This window comes from Coturnix japonica, chromosome 15 (genome assembly GCF_001577835.2).
Source record: "Coturnix japonica isolate 7356 chromosome 15, Coturnix japonica 2.1, whole genome shotgun sequence".
Lineage (NCBI taxonomy): Eukaryota > Metazoa > Chordata > Aves > Galliformes > Phasianidae > Coturnix > Coturnix japonica.
The window spans coordinates 823,618-848,899 of record NC_029530.1 but is presented as its reverse complement, the minus strand read 5'-3'; the positions used below and the strand labels follow the sequence as shown (position 1 = coordinate 848,899).

At 42.0% G+C, this 25,282-nt stretch overlaps 3 protein-coding genes and 1 long non-coding RNA gene across 28 annotated transcripts in view; 3 read left to right on the top strand and 1 right to left on the bottom strand.

The window, feature by feature from the left end:
• The window catches only part of ARVCF (ARVCF delta catenin family member), a 151,998-nt gene extending 142,808 nt beyond the window's left edge, over positions 1 to 9,190 (top strand). For 20 of the 21 annotated variants that reach the window (XM_015877596.2, XM_015877593.2, XM_015877590.2 and 17 more), the window contains 3 exons: positions 298 to 389; positions 2,896 to 3,009; positions 3,878 to 9,190. In XM_015877596.2, coding sequence (XP_015733082.1) covers positions 298 to 389; positions 2,896 to 2,997 — 194 coding nt within the window. In that variant the 3' untranslated portion in view covers positions 2,998 to 3,009; positions 3,878 to 9,190. The remainder of the gene's footprint in view (positions 1 to 297; positions 390 to 2,895; positions 3,010 to 3,877) is intronic. The other variant, XM_015877601.2, reaches the window with a different exon arrangement.
• Positions 9,191 to 10,627: 1,437 nt separating this feature from the next.
• COMT (catechol-O-methyltransferase) lies at positions 10,628 to 25,215 on the bottom strand. 4 transcript variants are annotated; one of them, XM_015877618.1, is made up of 5 exons: positions 25,028 to 25,215; positions 16,557 to 16,839; positions 15,403 to 15,596; positions 13,967 to 14,098; positions 10,628 to 11,867 (listed from the first exon to the last, which is right to left on the bottom strand). In XM_015877618.1, exons 2-5 carry the CDS (start codon positions 16,837 to 16,839, stop codon positions 11,688 to 11,690), a joined length of 789 nt encoding a protein of 262 aa, XP_015733104.1. In that variant the 5' UTR covers positions 25,028 to 25,215; the 3' UTR covers positions 10,628 to 11,687. The 4 variants fall into 4 exon arrangements, with proteins under 4 accessions (XP_015733104.1, XP_015733105.1, XP_015733102.1 ...); XM_015877619.1 differs by lacking the exon at positions 25,028 to 25,215 and adding an exon at positions 24,455 to 24,537; XM_015877616.2 differs by lacking the exon at positions 25,028 to 25,215 and adding an exon at positions 24,057 to 24,164.
• On the top strand, positions 12,509 to 16,793 carry LOC116654125. Its single transcript, XR_004309058.1, has 2 exons — positions 12,509 to 12,613; positions 12,764 to 16,793. It is a non-coding gene; the product is annotated as an uncharacterized LOC116654125 (long non-coding RNA).
• The window catches only part of TXNRD2 (thioredoxin reductase 2), a 29,769-nt gene continuing 28,546 nt past the window's right edge, over positions 24,060 to 25,282 (top strand). Inside the window, exon 1 of one of the 2 annotated variants that reach the window (XM_015877613.2) lies at positions 24,060 to 24,613. In XM_015877613.2, coding sequence (XP_015733099.2) covers positions 24,538 to 24,613 — 76 coding nt within the window. In that variant the 5' untranslated portion in view covers positions 24,060 to 24,537. The remainder of the gene's footprint in view (positions 24,614 to 25,282) is intronic. The other variant, XR_004309053.1, reaches the window with a different exon arrangement.

Below are 25,282 nucleotides of genomic sequence, written 5' to 3'. Positions count from 1 at the left end.
ACAACTTGCTGCTTTCCTTAGGCGCACTACAAAACTGCAGTAGGTTGGGATGAAAACAGTTCTGCTTGCTAATGAGTGCCAGCATCTGGCAGTGATAGGGGGGAAAAAAAGCTTTTCTGTTTTAAACTGGTGAAAGTAAAATTTCAGAGCAGGAGCATATGTGAGAAGCAGGCTGCCAAAGTCTGTGGGTTTTGATGGTCTGTTTTCCTGTTTCTTTGCTGAAGAATACTGCTAGCATCAGCTCTATTTTGCTCTTTGTTGTGTTTCGTGCCTAACTGTCATATTATTCCTCCTCAGATGGATACTCTACCATCGATCACCGGGACAAGGAGCGCAAATACAAGACCAGCGATAACACAGGGGACGCCTCTGAGAAAGAACCTTTAAAAGTGAGATTCCCCTTATTACTGAATGCTAGTTAGTGCCTTTAGAAGAAACAGAGCCTGGTGTTCTCAGCAGGAACAGGGTAGTTACTCACTAGAGGGCTGTAAAGGGGTTTTTTGGTGTCTTTGCTTTTTTTGCGTGCCCAATGTTAAGATAAAAGCACCATTTCCTAACCTGGCACTGGATAACTAGAAATAAAAACAAAATGCTGCTTTCCAGTGCAGAAGTAAGTGCAGAATGGTATATTCTTGTAAATGAATGAGGTTGTAAAAAAATAAAGTTTTTGTTCTGTGGACTTTGTTCAGGCAGCATTCCCTTGCCCTATAGTGAATAGCTGCATTCAATCTTTATTCTGAGAACGGTCACTTCAGAACATCACACGGCTTTATTGTTTTCACCATGAGATGTACATGTCAGCCTGTGCATCTGTCAGAGCAGCGTGGTGAGCAGCATTCATTTCAGCAGCACTCACTCAGAGTCCTGACTGCAGGCGATGGGTGTGGGCCAAGGAGGTGGAGAGGAAGGAGAGATGTTCGTACTTCTGAGTGTGCGCCTCCAAAAACAAATTCAGACCATTTTCTAATTTAACAGCAACAACAACAAGTCTTTCTTCACAAAGTGTTTTGCCTGGAGGGTTGTGTGCAGATGTATCTTAGTGGAGTCTGTTTAATTTCTGTTGCACTGCTGTGCCTTTTCAGTAGATCTTTTTGTTTAAAAGTTGCTTAATGCTTCTAACAATGCTGTGGCCATAACTTCTCCCTGGCCTCAAAACAAGGCTGTTTTCCCCTGGGTAGGTCATTTCTGAGGGGAAAAAAAAGATTCAGGGAACCACGAATCAGCGATAGGAAGTACTGCTGTTAGTCTGTAAAAAGCTGTCTGTTATAACCTTCAGCATGTTGCTGATGATATCGGAAGATCCAGGGGATTTGTGTTCACCAGAAATGATTAAACTTGAGTCAGTTGAAAGAAAAACACTATATTGAAGTGAAATTAAAATGTGATTTGCAGAAAAACCTTTCTGTTATTTGTGGACCAAGAAGGCGTCCTTCTGTATCAGCCTATGTTAACTTGCCTGTTTGTGCATTTCCTTCTGTGTCCTCCCTTTCTGTGAAGGTTTATGCTGGAGAATGGCTTAAATCCAGCTGCAGTTTTTAGCACAGTTCACTCCTTTTCAGTTTGCCAGCTCTGGGTATGGCTGCATCCTGCTGGAGGCTGCCCACTTTAACTTTTCAATAGAATTGCTTATTGTCTTGTGTCAATGCTGCAGTGCCAAACATGGCTTCCTGTTTTGAACCAGCGAGCCCTGAGTAAATGGGCTGGAGTATTGTGGCTGATCTGAAACACTGCTGATCTCTTAGATTCAATGGGTAGCTCACTTCCCACCCCTTTTCTCTTTTGAACAGTTCTAGAAATAAGCGAATATCAGGGCTGTAGATTGTTTAGGAAGCCTCTGCCACTCAGAGCTCTTTGATAAAAGAACAGCCATTACTGTTTTCCTGTTTAGTCATCTTGCAGCTTCTTTGCTAAGTCCAGATGTGTGGTGACACCCATTAAAGTGATCCATTGGTGATCACCTTTCTGTCTATACCTTCCCAGTACATTTCTGCTTGACAAGGTCTGGCAAAGACAGAAGGGCGTACTCTCACTTTGCCACTTGGAGGTGGTTGTGCTCTCATTTGTTTTTTTGCAACTGATACAACCTGATTACTGAATTCACAGTGAGTGCTCCCTCCTCCAGTGTTGCTCTGAAGTGACAAGAGATGGCCCAGCTTGAACCAGTATTAATGTTATAAACTTTCTCTCCCCTCCTAACAGTCTAATGTGTCATTATGAAGGTGCAGTGAGATCAGATGCATTGAGTGACATAAGTATGTTGATCAGTACAAGCTGGACAGAAAATGTCTTTCCAAGAAAATAGGCTAAGGCAGAAGAGTTGACAAATGCTGGTTATTTTTGCCACTCAGAGTTCATGGAAGTGATTTCCAAAATCGTATAGCTCAGCCCAAACTCGCAGTGTGAAGCACAACCCAGAGCTCCAGTGAGCAGCTGCTTTGTGTTTAAAGGAATGGGATAAAAAATACTTCACCTCAGTAATGTGGCCACCATAGTTTGTGCTGCCTCCTGGTTTTAGGGATAAAGGGCTGTCTGAATTCAGCCTGTTATATGACTCAAAAGCAGTCACTGGTGCATTTTCAGCTGGAGCAAAGTCTGAGTAGCTGCTACTCTTCCTTTTCCCTGTCCTGAGAAAGAGAACTCTGGGGTCTTCTAGTTTGTAAACTGTTCAATAACTGTGGCTTTGAGGCTCAAGAGTGGCCAAACACTTTGAATAATGATGGCAGGGAAGTGCAGCCTTTGGCTGCTGCAAGTGCTCTTGTTGGTATTGTGCCTTTGCTGATCTTGTTTCTTTCTCCACCACTAATTTTCCTTTGTGCTCCTTTGAGCTGACTTGTTTGGTGGTTTTGTTGATTAATCCGCTCTGTTTTGCTTTTAACTCCTCACCCTGTGCTGCAGAATGACACAAATAGGAAAAACATTAACAGGAGTAACAGGGCTTCGGTGAATCTGGTGGATGCTCGTGACATTAAACCCCAGCCTGTTGACTCCTGGGTCTAATTTGCATGCATGGTAGGTCATTTTAATGGTAATTGGTGCTAGTAATTAACTTGTCTTGTGCATGATCTGTATAGCTGTGGGATCTCTTCAAGGCTAACTGCTAACTGAGTCCTTTCAGAGAAATGAAAATACATTTGAAAACGTGGTATTTATATTATTCGTTGTGTCTTTAATGAAATGCACTCCAACGCTTCTGTTTGATTAAAAAACAATCTGTCAAATATCTGGACAGCACAGTAGTATCTGGAGTGACTGGCTGTCAGCCAAAATGTGGAAGATTTCTCCTGGTAGGCCATGGGAATGAAATTAAATAGTGTGTTTCAACTTCCAAGCATTTTTTTTTCCCTTTCAGACTCATTATAAGGATTAGCCTGAGACTAAAAAAATAAGTGTATCCTTCTCTATTTATGGATGTCCCCTGAAGTTCCCTACAATTACAAGGCCTGCCCATCTGCAGGAAAGCTGCTGCCTGCACACATTTACTTTGCAACGGGGGGTGGTTTTGGTTACACAATTAACGTTAAGGCACAGTTCCCACTTCCCAAGTCTTTCTTATTCTGTTGTTAAAGAAAGGCGCCTTTTTGTCGCGTTCTAGCTCTCTGCCTTTGCTGTGAGCCAAGTCCCTCAGTAATGTCACTGTCCTTTCTTTATTCCTGCTGCTGCTAATCTGTCTCCTGCTGTTTTGCTGGACAGTGAATGCATATGGGTGGGACTATGAATGAAGTTTGTGTTCACTTTTCTCCAAGTCAGACCTTTCCACAGACCCATGTATCGGGGATAGATTGGGATGTCCGTTCATTGTTCTACCACTAGGTGATGGAGATCACCACCTATGCCATGTCGCTTGCTGGTATTAATCAGTTCTGGCTTTATTTTGCAGGGCTAGAGTTCAACCACATTTTTTTTTAATTGAGGGGGAGAAAAAAACATTGAATTGACACAGAGGATTTCATCAGTCACCACTGCCATTCCGATCTGGAGGGCGCTGCATCACTGACAAGGCTGCGGATTCTAAGAGAATGCAGGGAGAAAACACAACTGACTGCCATTGCCAACCCCAGAGCACCATGCCTTACAGCAAGACAGTTTGCTTTTTCAGTCAGTTACATTCCCACCAGACACAGCCGCCTCCTGCTCCCTCCCACTCCTGCAAGAATAAAGCAAGCAAGAAAAGAGAATCCAAGTTCCATCTGACTGGCTGCATTCTTAGGTGACTCTTACGTGTGAAAGGTGCCAAGAATGAGAAGTGAAGGTCATGCAGCAGCAAAGAGGACAGTGAACTGCAGAGTATTTGAAATGATACCGTAGGTGTAGTCATGAAGATAATAGCACTTTTATGGTTTGGGTCCCATTGTTTTCTTTTTGTTTTGGGGGGTTTATTTTGAGCTGTGAATCTTAACATTTTTAAAGCGTTTTGGAAAATGTTGAGGTTTTCTTTGTTATTTCAGCAGGAATTGCAGGAATGTTGAGTGGGTTTATTGAATTTCAGTGAAGAAAGAAAGAAAATACAGAACAAAAAAATACTAAATGCTGGTCAAATGAACTGGAGAGTAAATAACAGAATCAATGCAAGCTGTATAAATCTGCTTTTAGAGTAAGCTATATCAATCACAGTGCTATATTATCATTATAATCTGATGTACAGTACTTCTGCCTTTTGAATTCTGTAATGGCTCTGCTTTTATTTCCACATGAAGGTTTTAGTGTCCCCAGTTCAGAAATGTGTGCTGAGAAATGGAGTTGGCTGGCTTTTTATTTTCTTAATCTCAAAGTTTGCAGTAAGGAGCTTTTATATTTTAATTGTACCAGTGTTGCATTGATGACAATTAACAATTTCTTTTGCTGTAGCTGCTAACACATTGGAAGAAATAGAAGCAGGATGTCTTATTTTGAACATACTATACATTTTAGGTGAGTCTGTCATTTATATTTGCTGGTAAATTTATCACTGTTGGATCCGTGTTTGCTTGGGGTTGTAGATCCTGATGGAAAATGCCATAAAGGGAACAGATGAGACATTTTTAAAATCATCATCATTTCTGCGTTCCCTTGATTTTGTTTTGAGGTTACATATTTTAGGTGGTACGAAAATCATCCGTGTACAAACGCTCTCCTCTTAGATGCCATGGTGTGCTCTGGATAAGGCAGAATTTTTACCTTGTGAGAACAGAGAACATACACTGCATATACAGATCTGATAATGCCATAAACTAAGTGACTTTGGATCACTGGTTTTTCTCCAGGCATTGGTCGAGGGAGGGCAGCGGAAGAGCATAGGAACCAAATATCTCACCAGTAGTATCAGAAGGCTTTTGCTGATTTTGTTTGGTTGCCACATTTCATTCTAAATAAGCTCCTAAAATGGTGTGACTGGAAAGCACATTTTTGAGCCTAGCAAATGTCATTTGGGGTTTTCAGTGCCTGCCATTTCCTTTATAATTAAAAAGGGGAAATATCCAACGCCCTTGCCTCACCCAAAATATTACTGTAAGAGTAAACGTCAGAAGTTTTTGTTAAAAAAAGAAAAAAGAAAAAAAAATTTAAAAAAAATTTAAAAACACACAAAAAAAGCAAGTACCGAGAGCTTTCTATCTCCATGAGTATATTAAAAATTGACATGAATACATATATATAAATAAATAAATCTATATATCTATATATATATTGTTGTGCAAAGGATAGGTTAATAAAACCATGTAAAGTAGTTTGCAGGAGAGGGAAGCATTTGTTGATTCAGGGAAAAAGACTGATGCCAGAAGCTGTCAGTGGTTTGGATGATACATGTGCTCCTTCACCCTTCTCCCTTATGACCCTCATCTTCTATGTACATTGCAGTAGTCACTTCTGGATCATAGAGAAGGTGAAGTTGCTCAGAGCAAATTAAGATAGCAAATATATATCTGTGGGGTTTTCACCTGCATGAGAGTCCTGTTGGACCAAAGATGCTCAGCAGATCAAGGGAAGCAGAGATGCATCTGTGATTATCAACATCTGTGTCGGAGGCAGTGTCTCTGTGTGTAGACATAGTGCGGCAATGAAACCAGATACATAGTCTGACTGTATATTATATCAATGGTGCTCTTTTCATACTTGTTCTGCCAATACGCAGAGACCCTTTTAACCAAGCTACACAGAAACGTTTTATATCACTTTTGGTTATGTACTTGGTGTATTCTTTTTGTATATGAAAGGATTTTTTTAAAAACGTTCAGCAATTAGCAATGGAACCTGCTTTGTAGCTAATTAGAACAGTGTAAGAAAAGGGCCATGCTGTCAGTCTGTCCCTGATCTACTTCAAACCATATACTTACCAAAGGAGTCTGAGCAAAAGTTCATTTAAAATAAAGACCTGACTGTTGAGTCTCTGCTAAGACTTTGTGATTTAGTTGTTGTACAAATATTTCAAAGCCAGCAAGAGGTTAACAGAGAAAACTGCAGGAAAGGGGGAGTGATATGACTAGGGGCCAGTTATGTCCATGACCTCCTGTGCCAGGTATCATATGGCTCTCAATGGGGCACACCAAGGACACTCAGAATCTATATGGGTATCTATTTTTGTCTCTGTTGTTAGTGAATCAAACTAAAAACACTAAGGAAAACTTGAGAAGCAAATCCAGATCCTATCCAACTATCCCCCTTAAAGACCTTTTCATATTTATACTGCATCCTCTGTCAAGCAGACCTCCCTGTCAGGTTAGATGGAATTGGCTGCCCAGGCTCATTGTAGCAAACTGTTCTTCTTCCTTTTCCCCAGGATAAAGTGTTCTTGGCAGCCCCGGTGGTTTAGAGCTGAGAACATGGTTTATTGCAACAAAAAAAGCAAAGGTAGTATGTAAGAGGTGAAATACCAAGTCCACGTGCCAAGACGTCCTCCTAGGAAATGACATCTTAATTTTGCCCTTCCCATGCCTTACAGTAATGATGAATTCCTAGGTATGTAGCAATAACCAATAATGCATCATTTACATTACTCTGTTTATTTATTTTTTCTTCTCACCAAGCTGATAATGAGGAAAGAAAATGGATCGGGAATGACTTGCATATGAGACTATTGCCTTGTACTATCTCTATCAGCTCACAAGCCAAAATCTCTCACAAGATACTTTAAACTTAGTTTGGTGGTTTATCCAGTGTCCTTTTAATCTCTGGCCACACGCTAACTTCTGGAATGCTTTGGTGGGATGTGTGTCCACACCTGCCCTTACATCTCTCCTTGTTGATGCAAGTGTGACTGGGCTGGTTGAGCTATGTGGGTAAATAAACCTGTAATCGTTGAGTTTGTTTTGGCAGCAGGGACAGTACGTTAAGAAGGGAAAGTGGCAGTGTGTGTAACTAATGCTGCAGTTTGGTCTAGAGGCTCCTGCACAGAGGCAGGCAGTGCTTTTTAGGGCTCAGGTATGTGACCTCCTCTTTTCCTGTTCGTTCCACTGTGAAAACTGGAGGCAGTCTGTCTGCAAAGAGCTGGGGTAGAAGAGATTTATACCTGCAGAAATTTAAGTGGGAGGGATGGTTGTGGAAGGAAAAGATGGGTGTTGCAAGACTCCCAGTAAAGAGGAGGAAGCAATTTGATGGCCCATTAAGGGCTGAGGTAACAGGGATGGAAGAGATTTCTGATGGCAACTAACTGCTGTACTTTCATCCCAGGGAGATGGCTTGCTCACCGCCCAGGCATATTCAGTAGGCTGTGGAAGTTAAACAAAACTGGAAGCCAAGAAACAACACTGATGGGGCCACTTAACATTGTGTGTCAGGACTGCCAGATAAGCATCAGGTTGGGCTGTTGAGTGGATGAGTGATTAATCCTTCCAACTCCAAGGATTATGTGATTCTGTTTGTGCAGCATCCAGCAGAAAGGCAAGACGTAAGGATATTTTGTTTCTGTGTTGCAGCTAAAAAGCAATTTAGTCGTAAGTGTAACCTGACAAATCAAAGATGGTTGCCAGCTTGAAATGTTCCCCAGGGAGCAGCTCGGGCAGCCAGAAGTCTTATGGGCAGAACACCTGGGTGACCTGGTTCTACACTTGTGCACTCAGACCCACAGATTCTAAATGTATATAAAAGGAAAGTGAATCTTGTCTCTTTTGCCAAGACTTCATAAAAGGTATTGACTTGGGCACTAGGAACTGACTTATTAAGTGATGCTTTAAGGAAGTGGGGGTGGCATGTTTGTTAGAGCCAATTAGTAAGCTCTTGCCAACTCAGAGGAATAGTTTTCAGTGATGATGTCTAGTATGTTGGTTCATGCTGGGCAAAGCAGTTCTCACTCCTATAGTGGTTTTGTTAGCTTGAAGCTGGTGAGTTACTTTCTGTTACTTGCCTTAAAGTTGAGCTTATAGGCTCAGCTACTTACGAGAAAGGGGCACATTTTTAACACTTGGAGTAATTAAAGCTTCAGAAGCCACATTATCGACTGGTTACAGTCCCTTCTGACTAGCTGCCCACTCAGTGTAAACTATAGTGTGCCAGTAAGTTCAGCCAGATGTTTAGTGCTGTTGGAGTTGGGTTACACTCTCACGGTTTTTGAAGGTGTTTATGTAGGCATAGTTTCTCGCGGTGTTTTTGTTTTAATGCCCATAAAATCTGGTGTTTCCTTATTTTTGTCAGAGAAATCCTCTGATTTATTGGTACAGTAACTAATGTAGTGCATTTAAAGGAAAGTTGTTACGAACCTCTTTTATTCTGTCTTAAGTTTTACATCGGGGTAGGATGTTAGGAAGTCCATTTGCAAATGAGGAGGAAGATAGTGCAGATACTACAAGGCCTGCCAATCTGGTTCTTACTTTTAAGAAAAACAAAGTAACTAGACTAAGAAGCTTACTGGTAATTAGTAGCTAATGTGTTTGTAACTATCATGTGCCTTAAAATTTTCATGGTAGGAGAATAAAAAAAGAAAAATAAATCAACAATGTGTTTTCTGTAATACTGCTCAACATTCTCTCTGTAGTTTAGACTGGTGGGGTTTTGCATTGTATTTACACTGTACTATAAATTGAAACACTTAGAATGGTTTGATTTTACCAGAATGGAGAAGAAAAAAGGTGGATTATGCTTTTCATGGAACAAATGTTACCGTGACAGAATGTATTATTATCATAGGATCTTTCCATAATGCAGACAAGTAGAATGCTTGTTAGAAACCAGGTATGTAGGATAACAATTTGGTGTGTTTTCAATAAACCATGCCTGGAAAGAATATATGCGCCATTGGTTATCATTTTGTTATATCAGATATCTCAAATATTCTTTTGGCTTTGCAACAGCAGTTTTCTGAGGCAGGGAATTATTCAACATTAGCTCAGGTCAGCGCTCTGTGTTAGTAAAAGGTCAGCAGTAACGAGGGCAATTGCAATATCCTTTAAACTGGTACACCTGGAAATGTTTGATTTATTGCCATATGCTCTAGTTGTAGCACAAAGTCCTCTAAGGGCTTTGGACTGTGGGTCATGCTTTTTTTTTAACCCTTTTTAATGTACAAGCTTGTTTCTTTGAGGAAGGCATCTCAATCACTGCTCAGAGAACTGCACAATTGGGACCACAAGCATAAATTGCTGTTGTCTTTTCCATTTGAGAAGCCATTTAACCTTTCCCAATTTGGTTGTAAAATTTGTACAATTTTATATATATAATTTTATCCATTTGCTTGTGGATGCTTGCTGACAGCACTGGTTAGGTCATCTTCAGCTCACATTCCCTCCTTATTTCAGGTACAATGCGCGCAGCCCCAGGAATTTTGTCAAGTCATCTCCAGATTCTGTTCTTCTGGCAGGAGGATCTATTTTCAAATGTGCTGTGGTAAGATGTGAGCTCCTGAGCTTAGCATCTTGTTCCAAAGTATCATCCATATTGTACTGAAATGAGGAACCTGATTTATTTTTTTTTCCTCTGGCTGCACTAGTATGACAGTGAATAGCAGATGATGTAGGTAAGATACTGAGCTGAAACAAACATGTTGTTTCTACAACTGACCTTTTATAGCTGTCAAAGTGATTTCATTTTCAGCTTATCACAGGTTGGGCAAATGGAAGCAGCATGTCCTGCAGGTGAAAGGTTAACCTGGTAACAACGGGCAGGAAATATCACAGCCCTCATCTGTTTCAGGTTTCAACAGTGTCTTGGGAGAACATTCTGTCCTTACCGCACTCTTCCTCATGTCTTACTGTGAAGATCTCTGTGTAATTAAAGAGCAGTGGCAGAACCTCATTGTGGTACAGGCTGATGGTGAGTGGTCTGTTACAGTGGGAAGTTGTTTTACAATGGGATCATCAACTGAGCTGTACAAGCAGACACAATGTTTAGTGTGCAAGTATAGCAAGCTGCTTCTAAGGGAGTTTGAACTGTGTCACCCTCACCTGTTACATTTTTTCTATTATACTATGGGGTAAAATTTTCTGCATTGTTCATTACTCGTGTCCTCAGAATGGATTTTCTGTAGCACCCAGGCTGGAGCAGATACCACATTAGAAAGGTGAGCTGTAAAAGGAAGAAACTGATAACAAGTCTGAATCACTGATGAAAATGAGAAGAAAGATGTTTCCCCTGATTTTGAACTGTTTAGCATTTCTGTGGTTGTTCCAAGGCTGGAAATCCCAAGTGTAGTGCAGAATCCATGGAAAACAGAGGAAGCCACTTGTCTTCTCTATTGTTTTTTTAATTTTTATTCATAAAAGCAACCATGGGCTCATTATATAATCACAGCAGGTCATAGAAAGAAACGACAGTGGATTTTTCTATTGTTTGGGTGAGTTAAGAGACTCATGATTGGTTTTGTAAATTTTCTCATTAATAAACCTTGAAATTCAGTGCTAACTACAACTAATAGATTAAACAAGGTGTGCAGGACCCACTTGGTAAAAACCCATTCTCACTGAACTTACACAGCACTTCAGAGTAAACAGCTTGGCCTGCGTCTCAAATGCACACGCTATGTATATACAATATAAGAAAGGAATGAGTAAATGTAATGAAGGGATGTATTTTCTCAAGATCTCAGTGATTTTGTCATTCTGGTATTCTGTTAGAAAGAACCTGCTTTTTGTTATCTGTCTGTTGTGTTTGTTTTAATCTGCTCACTTCTTCAATTATCTCCATGTGCAGATATAATCATTTTTTTCTTTGTTTTATGCATAGTTCTGTTACCCTTCCCATCACTGTGCAACTTTTTCTTCTTTCAGTATTTGCCCTTTTCTTCAGCAAGGAGATAATTAACATTTGCTACAATGCCAAAATGCATCTGACATTATAAGAACCTTCACTGGTCGAAGCAGCATAACAATTTAGCATAATCAGGGTTTCTGTAAAGTTCTTCTCTTGCAACATGCATGCTTTTTTCATGCTTGAGAATGGAAGATAGTTTAGCTTTAGAACGTAAGTTCTTAGGAATTGAGTGACTTTTTTCATGTTACTCTCATCCTACCAACTGTGGTTGTTCAGGTTTGAGCTCAAAATAACAGCCTGTGTTGTTTGACAATATGTTGATCACCTTGGGTTTCCTGAATAATGTGAAGCAGTGGAACGGGCCTTTAAGTGGATGCCTTGCTTAATCCAAGTCTTGGTTTCCGCCTGGTATAAAATGATTCCCACTAGATGATAAGCTCCAAAATACAAACAGCAAAACGTAAAGCGCAGTCAGGTTAACCTGTGTAGTTACGTTTATGTCATTAGAAACAAAGACTGAGTATTAATGGCTGTCTTTATCCCAAAAACACAGCCTTCTCCATAGCATCCTGCACTTTCATATATTCCAGATGAGATGGGTAGGTACTGCATTGGAAACGGGGGTTGTTGCGAATATATTTAACAAACTCAGGAGCTCCTGGGAAGATGATATTGTCAGCCAGAAGAACTGAGCCCTTCCGCAGCAAGCTGCATTCCTAAAAAGAAGAGAAACTGCTTCATGGTGGCTGTTAAGCTGACACTGGCTTGAACACAATTTGCTTTTGTATTAACCATGTCATGTTAATGTGAATGCATTAAAAATCCTTTGATTTGGAGGGGAGGAAGAAAAGACATAGGAGTAGCTGAACAACTCTCTAGCCAGTCCTTCATTGTCACATTTAACATTCTGATTTACTTCTGCTAACACAACTGGTGGAACATTATAGAGATGCTGATTATGCTGGGTCATTTGGGTTTTGAAATGACAAATCAAGTGCAGTGGAGGAGTGCAGTTTGCTGCTTGTATCGTCTCCAAACACATCTACATGATTAATAAGAGGGTTTTGTTTTGGCTTTCATGCCTAAAGTTTGACACCTTTTTTTTAATATAGCAGTAAAATGTTGTAGTGGCTCTTAAGGTCATCTGAGAGATTGGCATTTACCAGTCTGCATTGGATTGTCCTAGTAAAACTCCAACTATGCTTACAGAATAGATGAGATGTTCTGAGCTTGCTTTCCTTTCACCTTGTACAGTTTTCTGCTGCTTTGTTCAGGAGCTGGGTGTGAAGCAGGATTTGTGCACATGAAAGATCCCTTTGACAACTTTCCACAAGACGTAATTATCTTGCAATATTTAGGCAAACATCCTCTGGCCTGCAACTCACAGAAGCCTGCAAGTCACATGCTGTACTTCCCACTGGTCACCAGGATTTCAGATTATGTTTGCATCAGGCTTTTCTAGGTGAGCATGAAGAGGAATGCTGACGAGGCCATTTGAAATAGATTCTAAAATTGAGAGTTAGAAAGTTTTTAACATCTGAGAAAAAGTGGCTATTTTTTCTTCCTCCTCTGAATTTTCTGAGTTTTTAAGCAAAGCAACTTTTTCTTGCAGATGCACCAGACAAATCACAGATTTGGAGGTGAACTGTTTGTTCTGGTTGTGTTATGGAGGTTAAGCTCTGATAAGGGCGAAGCTGTCTCTTACCAGTGGAAAGACCTCAGTTATAATTGCACAACTGGTTTAAAAGAAAACATTCTCTGGATACAAAATAACTGAAAAGAGGAACAGTTTCTTCAGGTACTGGTAAATTCAATACTGCCTGCTCATAACGCCACATTTCCTTTGTGAACAGCTATCAGGAAAACAGGAATGAAATTAAAAAACGAGAGCCTGGATGAGAAAATATTTTTGTAAGCCTTAGGCGGGGATCAGACAAGAAAATGGTGAGTTCTCAATGTAAGAAGCAGCTTTTAAAAGTAAGTATTTGTGAAGAAAGTAACTGAAAAATGGCACTTCTATCCAAATAAACAGTTCTAGAAAATTGTATCAGTCTGCAGTGCCAAAGCTAGGAGAGTCTGTGTATGCTGTGTTGATAAATACAAATATGAATCTTAGTTTAATGCTTGAAAACATCTTTAACATCAGTACTCTAGTATGTACATAAGTACTCTAGTATGCGGTTACCTTACTTCCAGTGTTACCTATCAATGCCTGCTGCTGTTACAACTTGTTTTGTAACAATAATGGCTATAGGGTGTTGGAAAGAACACAGTTTTTCCACATTTGGGCTGCAGATAAAGTTCGGGAGAACTTCCCTTGCAAGTGCTTTTCAGAGCAGTCTACTGTTCTTCTTAAGGTTGCTTTAAAAACAAATAATTAGGGAGAAAAAGGTGTACTGAGGAAATTATAGAGGTAAAAGTAGAGCAGCAATATGCATACAGGTCCCGAGTCTTACCTGCTCCTGTGACCAGCATGTTTTTGGATGACGTGTTTCATTTAGTGACCATGCAGATATTCTCCAGAGTGCGGGTTCCAGTCCCTGCACCCCTCCCCAGTTGGGGCTTCTAATGAAGACCCATTTTTTTGTGAAATAAAATGACTCAACAGTATTTGGCAAGTTCTGAGCTGTGTTATGTGAGATTGGCCCAGATAAAAGTTTAGGGTCCTGTCCCCCAAATCCTCCTTTTTCATACAATTGCTATTTTGACTATCATTCTTCATTTTACAGAGAAGGTACTTCAGTTAGAATATAGGCCTCATAGACATGTAGGCACTTGGTACCTTACTTTTAGGACTGGAATTGTGCAAACTGACCTGAAGCAGGATGGTATCTGGTGTGTATCTGTCTTTCCAGTGGTCCACAAAGACAAAATCCAGAGTATCGACTTCATATTTTTTTTTCAGCTGGGGGATAATTACCTCTGAAGGGCCTTCAAGGAGTTTTACCTGAAATGCAAATCATCTGATGAATTGCAAACCATTAAGAACACGCCTCTAGCTCATTTTAAATTGTGGCCAGACATCAATGATCCTGCTTGTAGTTAAACATACTTTTGAACTACTCTATTACTTTTCTTAGTTGCATCTCAGTTGAATTATGAAGTTCAAACAGGAGTAGAAAATAAAAATACAGCCAGGAAAGGAGGAAGGACAGAGCCTGTTGTACCTTCCTTACAGGTTTATTGGAGTAAATACTGTTAAACTGAAAGAAATTGCTGCACGTTGATCTGTTAAACAAGTGCCATATGCTGTAAGTGGAAGAAAAATAGTAAGGAGAACTGTCTGGCATATGATTCATAGTTCATCAGATGATTAAATTAGATGGAGAGAAATGCAATTTTAGATGCCACTATTATTTAAGGCTCTCATCAAGAAGTTACGAAACACCTCTGAAGATCTCATCTTCAAGGTGGGATTTATTTCTAGTAGTTTTATCATCTCTGTTGAAGTTGGTTGGCTGGCTGATAGAGTGACACTTCTGGGTGTGAATCCTGTGATCTGCTGTAGCTATCTGCCTGGGGCTGAGATGGATTACAGACTGTAAATACCTGCATCTCAGCCAACTGTATAAGATGTGTTGAGACATCTCACACTATGCAAACTTTAGGTGCATATGTAAGTGTACTGTAACCAGTTAGATTTGGGCAAATGTATCTTTTCTGAAGTATGTTCACATAATGAATTTTTTTCTGTTAACTTTTGTAAAACAATAGGCTGTAGTTTAGTTCTCTTGATGCTGGTCTGAACCTTGTATTTTTATACAGAAAATCAGTAATCTAGCTTTTGAGATGTAATATTCTGAAGTGTTTAGTTGCACTTCTGTGAGAGATCAGGCACAGAACTGAATTTAGGAGCTGTTGATATTACAGTAAAGGAAAACAAAATGTCTGAATAAATAGATAAAAATTGAATTAAAAGAAATTGTAGAAAGGTTCCTGATTATCAAGAGGAGTGGTCTGTGGGCAGTCTAATATTCAGTAATGGCAGTAAATCTTGCAAGTTTTCCAACAGTGGTTGATAATTTTATGATAAGGACTGTGTGTGGTGCTGATGCCTTGTGACTATACTAAATGAAAAAATGGATTCAGGAGTCTGTTTCCAGGCCCATGTTCTTATAGTCACCATGAGCTTTGCTTATGAAGCTGTACTTCCTTCTCAAGTAGACTAACAAATTTAAACCAATTAATATTAGTTCTGTGGATGAAGTCCCACTCTTTATGTACTGTTTCCTATGGACACATGGTACGTACCTTATCTTGTACTCCAGCAAACTCAATCATCTGTTTAGCTATAGCAGCAAATTCTGGATTGAACTCCACAGTGAGAAGACGAGCGCCTGCTTTCAGCAGCCGAGCAATCCTAACAGCTGAGTAGCCACAGTATGTTCCCAGCTCCAGTGCAACTTTAGGATTAACCTCTTCCACTGTCTTGTCCAGAATTACACCTGAAAAAAATGTGAACAGGTTAACTTCAGACAAAATGGACATCTGAAGATTCAAAATGCAAACTTTTAACATTTTAAATGTTCATATTTCTGAGAATTCCTACTCAGCCACTGCACACTGCTGTGTAGCCATAACCACACCACCCACTATGCAGAGGAGCTAGTTTCACTAAATGTACCCCTTACAGAGAAGCATTTCTGTTACAGTGCTTACAGTTGTACTCCTTTAGTTACGTTAATCCCAGACCGAGCAAATCCCAGACCGAGCAAAAAAAAAAAAGAGGTACTTTTGTGTCTAACTCACAAGTGAACATGTTAACATTTTGCCATCACAGCTTTTGGAATAGACTGTAATTTTCCTGCAGCTAAGAAAAAGAACTCTTTTGTCCATATAATTTCCCTTAGGAAACAAGAAAGAGATGACTTACTTGCTCAGTAGCAACAACATCTGATAGCTGCATTTGTGTATTACATGGCTAGAACTCTCCCTTCAACATTAACTTATGTTTGCAGATACTAAACTCTCAGTTTAAAATACTTCCCAATTTTGTTTGTTCATTTTTGTGTTGCTTTTTTGCTTTTTTTTTTTTTCTTTCAGATCCACTATCTTTTAGTATCTGAAAGTGCTCAGTGTAATTGTGCCTCAGCGCCAGCCTTTATGGTACCTCAGACACAACGTAACTCTACATTTCTTCCATCTCGTCACCCTCTTCTTACACGCTTGTACACAATGCACAAAACTACATTGGATCCTATGACTTCCTGGATTACTCCCTAGATCCTCCTCCTTAAGATGTTTGCACAAGCATGCATTAATGTTTACAGAGCTACTCCACTGACCACGAGGCTGTGGTGGGATTTTTTTGCAGCAGAGAGGAGTGACGGTGAGAATACAGAAAGATGTTCTGTGTTCTGTTAGTCTTGAAGCATCTTTCAAGTGCTGATCCCTGCTTCAATTACCTTTTTCATCGCCCACATTCATGGCCCACTCTTTCTCAGAGCAGTATTTATCTATAGTTTCCATCACACTACAGGGGTCCCCTCGGACTGCGTTCTGCAGCACAAAATTTAAAATCCTCTGTTCTTTGCTCTGATTCATGATGAAATTGGTTATTTTCTCCTTGATTATTTCATGCCAGACCAGGGCAGCAGTGCCATTTTTCCTGATGATTACCACGAAGAGCAAGGAAATGAAAAGCAGAACGAAGACAATGAACAAAAGGACTGAAGAGCTCTCCAGCATCTGCAAAGAAAGAGGGAAAAGAAAAAAAAAAAAAAGCCCAGAGTTAAGGTGGTCCATGAGAGAACTATAATTTCTTATAAATGTTAACCCAAATCATGCACGACCCACCATGTTACACAGCAGCACACACCATATAATTATGATATCGTACTGAGTTGCTGGAAATCCCTCTCTGTCACTTGGTAATGGATGGTGCTCTGCGGCACTGCCTTTAGAAGCCGATTTTACAGGCAGACAACAAGTAGCTTTATTTAATGCTCTGGTCCCTCCCCCACACAGCTGCTCAGTCCTGGCTCCAAGCATGCCACTGCATGAGAAGCCTCTCTGCATTGAATCTGTTCTAACTAGTTTTTAAAGGATTTAAGATCTTAATTAGATTCTGCATGTGATCTCACGTCACTGATTTCTGAACACTGGCAAACTTCTAAGCATTGTTAAGAAAATATGAAACTTTTCACTCTTTAATGTTGAGCCAAGGATCAGCAGGCACTGGACACAGGTACTGTTCTGTTTGAAATCAGTCCCCAGGTCAAGTTATTAATGGGCATGCAGACCTCCTTGCCAGCACCTGCCCTCCTTGCATGCTCTGCAGAAAAGCTGAGCTGCACATTTCTGAAGGAATTCATCTGCCTCCCTCCTTTGGGGTCTGCGGCAGAGGGAGCCAGGAGGGGTGGTTTGCAGAAGATGGGAGCCTTTCTGAGTCAGGAAACTTTTGACATGAACCATCAATCTGACACTTTTTTGGGGGGGAGAAGTATATATATATATATTTGTATATCAGAGATGCTGGTTATAAAAATGTCAAGCTAAATCCCTTAATCAGAGAAGAGTCTAGGCTCATGAAATTCAAGAGATGTACCAAAAGGCTACATTCTATTACTTCGATGGGCCAGCTGAAATTACCTGATGGGACTGTGCCAGTTCTCCCCCTGAAATTCATCACTGGCTGCAAGTGTCTGTGTGCATAGCATGGGTGGTGTGCGTGAGTTTCTGTTTGTGAGTTCAGGACATCTGAACATAAAGCTCAGCAGATGGGATTCATGTCACCCTGCACATTTCAAGCAACAAATCCCATCAAAGCCGTTTATTGATGGATTTCAGACAAGCCAGCATAAAGGAAGTTACATTTATTTGCATGCAGGAGCCAGAGAACAAAGGATCTGGTGAGTAAGTGTTCTTCAGGTTTTGATTTAGCCTTTCAAAGGGTGCCAAACTAAGGACTGTGACATACTTGTTCTCACTTCCCCTAGAATTGCCGCACAGAAGTCCTAAATGTTATGGGTGGTCAGACCTCTGTTCTGTAGTAGGATCCAGCACACACACAACACATGGGAAAATCCATTCCACTGCATTCAATTTTGAGTCATGGTGCAGAATGCATTTTGAGTTCAGAAGCTGACTGAGTTGCTATGGAGATGTGCTCAGCATACAATACAGCTGATGTTTGTTCACCCATTTACTATCTTAGTTACACTGTGAGCATCATTTGGAGCAGCTGAATGTATTTATTTCAAATAGTCACCAATACTAATGCTTTCCTTTACAATGCTTTCCTTGCTACATCATTGCTGCCATAAGAAAGTTAATGTTAATGGAAATATTGTGAAGAAAATTGTGAATGAATTTATACCAGAGAAGTCCTTGCTTTGGAAAAACAAAGTGATCTTATATGTGTTAGCTAGAAGGGCCCATTCTAGGATACTGAGCTAGCCAACAGCTATATGAAATCACTAGTCTTGAGTTTATGAAAATCAAAAATGTAGAAACAAAGACTTCCTCAAATACTTTGCATGTGTGATCCCAGCCTGCTTACTCATTAGGCCTCTGAGGAAAGATGATGTTACATTCAACAATGCCTTCATTTTTCATGCATTTGATCTAACCATCAAGTACTAGTTGGTTGTTCAAGAGTTCATTATGAATCTCCAAGAATCCAGACAGTACTTCAACATTCTGATGCTGAGGGGTTTGGAATCTAATTTAGACTTGATTAGCTCACACAACCTGGTGAACGGGGAGTGCTTGGTAATTTATACCCTTTCCCTTTTTCCCCACAGAAGAATCGCTCCATCAGCCTGATCATGTTGATGGTAATAGAAATGGAGTACAATAGCGAAGCGCCTGGGGACAGTGAGGCCTGAGCTACTCGCAGAGATGCTGCTGCAAAGTCTGTAATAACAAAGAGTTTTCTAGAGGTGTTCTATAAAGGCCATATAAATTAAGACTAAGCCCTCCTACACACGTCGGTGTGAAGGAGGCATTGTACCCCCTCCCTACAGAAAAAGGTTGAAAACATTTTTCAGGATGTTTAAATTCAAACCTTTTAAAGCTCATGCTGAAATTATGCTTTTAGGTATCACATGCATTAAAGTGGAGGATTTGCCTATTAGTAAGGCTGTGTTAGCTGTTTAAGAAGCACTTTAGAAAACAGAGTTGGCACATTTCTATGCACATTTGGAAGCACGTCTGTTTCCCTGCAGCAGACTCAGCAGGTCTGTGCTGTGCCACCACTGGGTCACAATTCCTGACTCTGTCCTAAGCTCTGTTGACGGAGGCAAGTTCTGCTTTGTGACATTTTGTTTTTCTTGATCTTTTTCCAGAGCATGAAGGGCAGAGTATTTTGATCAGAAAGTTTCAACTAACTTCTGCCAAACACACCATGTTGTGTAGCTGCAGGGAAAATTATTGAACAGCTTCGTATTTTAGAACTTCTACAAGTAAAAAAAATAATCTTTTTACCTCTTATTCATTATTGTTTATTTGTTCTCAACTGAGTGTAACACTGTGAAGAATATTCACAATAATGCCAAATGCAAAAAGCTTGTGCCTCAATGGAAACTCAGTCTGGGCATCAGACAGATTTTCCACTGACATCACAAAAGCAAGCTGAACATATTTCATATAATTTTCACTAAGTATTTCTTGCATTAAACCCAAGTTCTCTCTCTTCTTAGGCTTTTTCAAACTACTGCATCTTAGCTACCAAAAATTCAGACTTCTATGAATGTAAGGTTCTTTTGCATTTACAGCAAAAGCACTTTTTTTGTGCTCCCTCACTCCATTTTGTGCTCTCTCACTCTAGATGTGTTTGTACTACATGCACCCGTGCCTGGAGGCAGCTGATGAGGACAGCTTAGATAAACTGCACAGATCCACCTGGGAGGCAACGAACTGAGAAGTTCAGAGTGCTCTGCCCTGTCAGCACATCAAAGCCTGACCCAGAAAAAGTTTTCCAGTTGGGGTTTTCATGTTCCCCAGGGAGATGAAACAAGCTTGTTTTGAATGATTCTACCCTAAAAATGGCAGTAGAGAGAAAAGGCTGAAGGAGAAAAGACCAAACTTTTGCCCCAAGATTAATTACCTGTAACAGACTGATATCATGCTTTCTCTTTGTGTCACAAAGACCTAGTAACCCAAATCTCCACTGTGTGGCCCTGACCTGCATCCAAGGCTCCAAGCTAATCTACTGCAAATCTGTCTCTCCCAGCACAGCTTTCTGCCCTGCACAAGCTGCTCTTTGAGCCAGAGAGTGAACAATGGAAATGTGGTGCAAAGATGTTCACTGAAAGAACAAGAAGGAAATTGCTGCTGAACTGAAGGTTTACCTCTATGAACATAAACTGCTCTAACAGACCAAGCAAGGTAAGATCTGCCACAGCACAGCAGGTAACCAAAGCACTGCATATAAAGAAGCAGCCTGCTTCAAATCCTGTTGGAATGCCCTCCCGAGGAAAATAGCTGGAGTGGATGTAGAGTTTCTCCTGTTTTATCTAGAAGTTGCTTTTTGAGGAATCCCTCCTGAAAGTTTTAGCAAAACTGGTAGGAATGGCCTCACACAGTAAGTGCTGGTTTCGATGAGCACTGCCAAAATTAGGTTTTTTCAGAAAATTCCTCATCACTTCTAATTCCAGGAATCCTGAAGGAAAGCAGAACATGTGGGACTGGCAGAGACAAACACGATACCAACTCCAGGCTGCTAAGAAGTATTGTTCAGCTTGAGTGACAAGAAAATTGTTTGCAGTGTTAACGTGGTTAAGCTCTTTAGCAAACTAAAGCTGTACACCAGGTAATTTTTCCTCTGCACGTAAATACTGCAATGCTGTGCAAATGCAGGAGATTTTGAATCTGAGCTGAGGGCTTTGTTAGAGGAGTCCATGGCTGAGTAAGCACTAAGCTCATGTGCAGAAATCGTTACAGCTGTTTATAAAGATCACCAGAACACACAGCTAACAGGGTGAGTACGAGTTTGCTTTTTAAAGAACAGAAGGTAAGGGGTGCCCTTGAAGGGCAGCAGAGATACTCTCTAAGCAGCAACAGGACTAGCAAGCAGAAGTACGAGCTTTTGTCATTATACTTCTTCAGAGACATTCTGCTGCAATAGAATTCCTGGTTGAAAATGAAAACTCCATAAAATACAGCTGCGGTGCCACATTTATAAAAGCAGCTATTTGTAGGCAATCATTAACAAACTGAAGCTTGACTTGCATTCAGCTTTTTCTCGAGTACAGATGAGTAGCAAATTCTAACAAACTTACAGCCATAAATTACTTTTCCAGTTTAGGTGGGGTTATCTCATCTCCTCAATTTCAACTATTGAGCTTTGCAATGCAGTAGAAATGCATTACACACAAATATGTCCTACTCTTTCTCTGTGAAAGCCGGCTGCCTGACAATGAATACCAGTCAAAGCGTGGAAAATGCTGCTGCTTTCACATTCAGCACAGTTTAAGATAGTGGTATTATCTAACATAACAAATCATGCCAAGTCTGAGAAACAGAAAAATATAAAGAAGTACCTTTCTCAGCACAGCAGAAGCTGTTCCCTCCAATCTTTTCCTGTGCTGTTCTGATGTGTGCTTTATAGAATAAGAGTCCACGAGCCCGCAGTATTCAGTCACGTTCAATCACATCAGAGGAATAGCTTATCAGCTCTGTTACACAGCCTCTAAAAGGAGCGGTGTCCTTTTTCCCAACTCCTCCTTTCACAGATTTCTGCACTCCTTAAAGGTGCTCAGTGCTCTAATAATCTCACAGAAAGCTATCAAGCTATCTGTCTCCTCTCGCTGACAGTGTTCTCGTTACTTAGTTACAGCACAGCCAATGCTGACAGAGTCAGGTATGAGCCAAATCTGCGCTCAGTGTAAATGTGCTGCATTCAATCAAGCAACTCCAGGACTGAATTTGGCCCAAGGGATTTAATTCTTTTTTCAGCTGGGACGTGGCACGTATGGCCAGCGCAGAAGTTATAGAAACAAGCCGCAAGCATGTGGGTTAAATATAGAGTGCAGCTGAAGGGGAGGGGAGATACACATAGCAAATTGCTTAACAGCTGTTACGGAAGGAAGGGTAATCAATATATTATAGTCCAGATCACAACAACAGAAAAGTAATAGGAAGCTGATGAAGTGAATAAACATTTACACAGCTAAGAAATAAGCGAGGATCAAGGCGCTTCCAGTAACACTAAACAGAACATAGTTGAGACCCTGCAAAATAGCACAGCACCTGGTGTCGATACAGAATAACTTTGAAGCGTCCCTTCCACGCATAACAGAGCTTTAGCTCAACAAATATGTCCTTATAATCCAGACATCAAGCAGAACAAAGAATGAAACAAGCAGTGGTGCTCTACAGCTCCACCAACAGGAGTTCCCCGTCTGGCCAAAGGTAGCTTGAAAAACATGACAGGTTGTCTCTGCAAAATCCACGATGCCACCCACAGCTCATTTGAACTGAGAATTTCCCTTGCTGATGGGCTGTGGTGAAAAGAGCTTAAAACAGTACAATGTATTCTGTGTACTGACCTGGCCCAGTAACCATGCAGCTTTCTTTGGAGATGTCTTTAAAATAGCACTAGCTAGCTGTGAACTAGTGAGCGATAACAGCACATGCTCTGCTTCACAGCATAAATTAGTGCCGGAACTCACCAGATTGAATAGTGTCCCATGGCAACACTTCTAAAGAACTTTTAGCTTTGAGCTGAATAATATTCTTCAGGCTAGGAGCATGGGTGGAGCAAACATGTAGCAACACATGAACACAGCAGGTAAGAATGACTGTCTTGCTCAGAGAGACTTGCTCAGAGCGCTGCAGAGATGAGCTCAGACCTGTCTCCACAAACCTGACTGGACTTGCTCATGATCACACCTCGCAGCCTCTAAGGGACGCGATATGGCTGCAGTCACATGGTGCGTTGTGGCAGTGTTATCCCCACTGCGCCAAGCACGGAGCTAAAGCTTCCCCAGTAAATCCATGCCTGGCACAGCAACAAATAGCATTCCCTCCTTCTAATAACTTTGGCCAAAGACTTTTTTGAAAGCTGCCACAAAAGAAGACAGGAGAGTGAGCACATCACAAGCCCCAAAGATCATGTGAAACACGGAGCAGAAGAAAACTCTTGAGCTTGCATTTTCAGAATAGCAGGAGGGATTTGCTTTTATGTGCATTCGCTGTTTTCCACAGGCAGATTAGTTCCTCTTGCTGAGAAACATGCAAAGAGGAATACTGAGAAAGGAAGCACTGTTCATGTATGAATCAGGAAACCGCCCGGAGAAATGTAACATAAGAAACAACTAACAGAGAAGAAAGAGGGCCAGGAAAGTTATGGTCTAGAATGTACCAGGTAATACCAGCAGTCAGACTATTCTGTATACTGTCAGCAGTAAGCAGCAGCTATGGATAGTTCTGTTTCCTAGATGCCTTATGGATGCCAAATGGCAGCAGCTGACTCACACTCAAGCTAGAAATGAAAGGATGTGCTTGGGAAGAGATAAACGTCTGAAAGGAGCTAGAATCTGACCACTGCTGTGCAGGCTGTGGTTCACGGAGACTCTGAGCTCTAAAACAAGCAGGAATGCGAGCATATGACGGGCTGTTATACAGAGCATTTGGCCAAGATCCTTTTCCTCGACAGTTTAGAAGCAGCACTCAAAATTTATCAGCATTTCTTTCCTAAATTTCCTCTGATGTTGATGTTTGGAGGTAGCACTTTTTAAATCAACAGCTCTGCTGTATCTAAGGCCTACTTTTATCATCGAGATAAGATGAAGGAACATTTCTTCATAAAAACTAGCTTTGTGTTTGGGGTGATTCAATTCTACCCTTGATTTTACACATCTGAACCAAATGCTGCGTAATGAGCGTGTGCTCAACTCTGCCCAGTTGGCTTCAGGGTAGTGTCTAAACCCAACAGCACAAACAGCTTCACACGCACTGACCTGAAGAGCACAAGTGATCGCTATGTGAACACCTCGAGCTTCGAGTCGGGTCTTCCTACCGCTGTTGTGCTGGACAAGGGTGTCCCTAGTGCAGCTGGAGCCTGCGGGAGGAGCCCACGGGAGGAGCCCGCCTCAGCGAAGGGCTGGGCCACGTTCCCTCGGCTCTGCCCGGAGCGGCGCTGCCCCCTGGCTGCCTGTCCCTGAGCGGACGGGAACGCTTCTTTCTCTCAAGATGATGCAGCTGCGGTGACATTTATCGCTATAGGCGGCTCGAGCCCCGAGCCAGGCCTTCCTGATCGGAGCCGGCTATCCCGCCTCTGACCGCTCCACAGCGGCTGCTCGGAGGGCGGGAAGAGCCGCCTCCCTTTGCTCCCCCGCCCCCTGTGCCGCTCACCCACCCGCCGCCTCCTCCGTCCGCTCAGGCGCTGCTCGGCCGCCCCGCAGGGTCCTGTCCGGGCGCGGAGCTGTCTCTGCGTGCAGCATGGCGGCGCTGTGCCGGCGCAGGCAGCGCTTCCTGGGGCTGTTGGGGCCGTGCCGTGCGGTGCGAGCTCTCTCAGGTACGGCTCTGCCGCGGGGAGCGGGCCGCCGTGTCCTGCTGCGGGGCGAGGCCTGCGGCCGCCTTATACCTGAGCCGCCGTGCCGTGAGGCGCCGTGAGGTGCCGCCGTTCCTCAGCGCCCTGCTCGGGGTAACGGCTCTCGCAGCCGTTGGCCGCTGCGTTCGTGAGGGGGAAGGCTGCAGGTGGCAGCACGAGAGCGGGCAGAGCTTTACTGAGCCCCGGCCTGACAGAGGCTGTCAGCCCTCCAGCCTGACCGCTGAGAAAAGTCCCTCACTGTGGGCAGCAGAGCAGCTGGGCTGCTGTGGGCTGCTGTGGCCTTGGCTGCCGTGCCTGAGCTGCCGGCTGCTCTGTTAAGGCTGCTCTGTTAAAGCCCTTCGTGCCCCCACCGTTAAAAAACAAAAAGTTATTCCTCACCTTTGGTCGGATCTCGGTTCTCCTGCTGCTCAGAGCTGCTCTGTAACAACGTGCAGACCTGTGGGGAAGAGGCCTGCTTCCCTCTGAGCGCGTACCACGTCTCTGGGCCCCCTGTGGCAGCCGGGCCTGGCGGCCTGATAAGGTGGCTGCTAAAATACGTGTGTAGGATAATGCAGGAACGGAAAGGCCCTACTGCGTTCCACCCCCGGCTGTCTGAGCTGCAGGAAGAGCTTTTGGGGATGTGGCACAAAATGT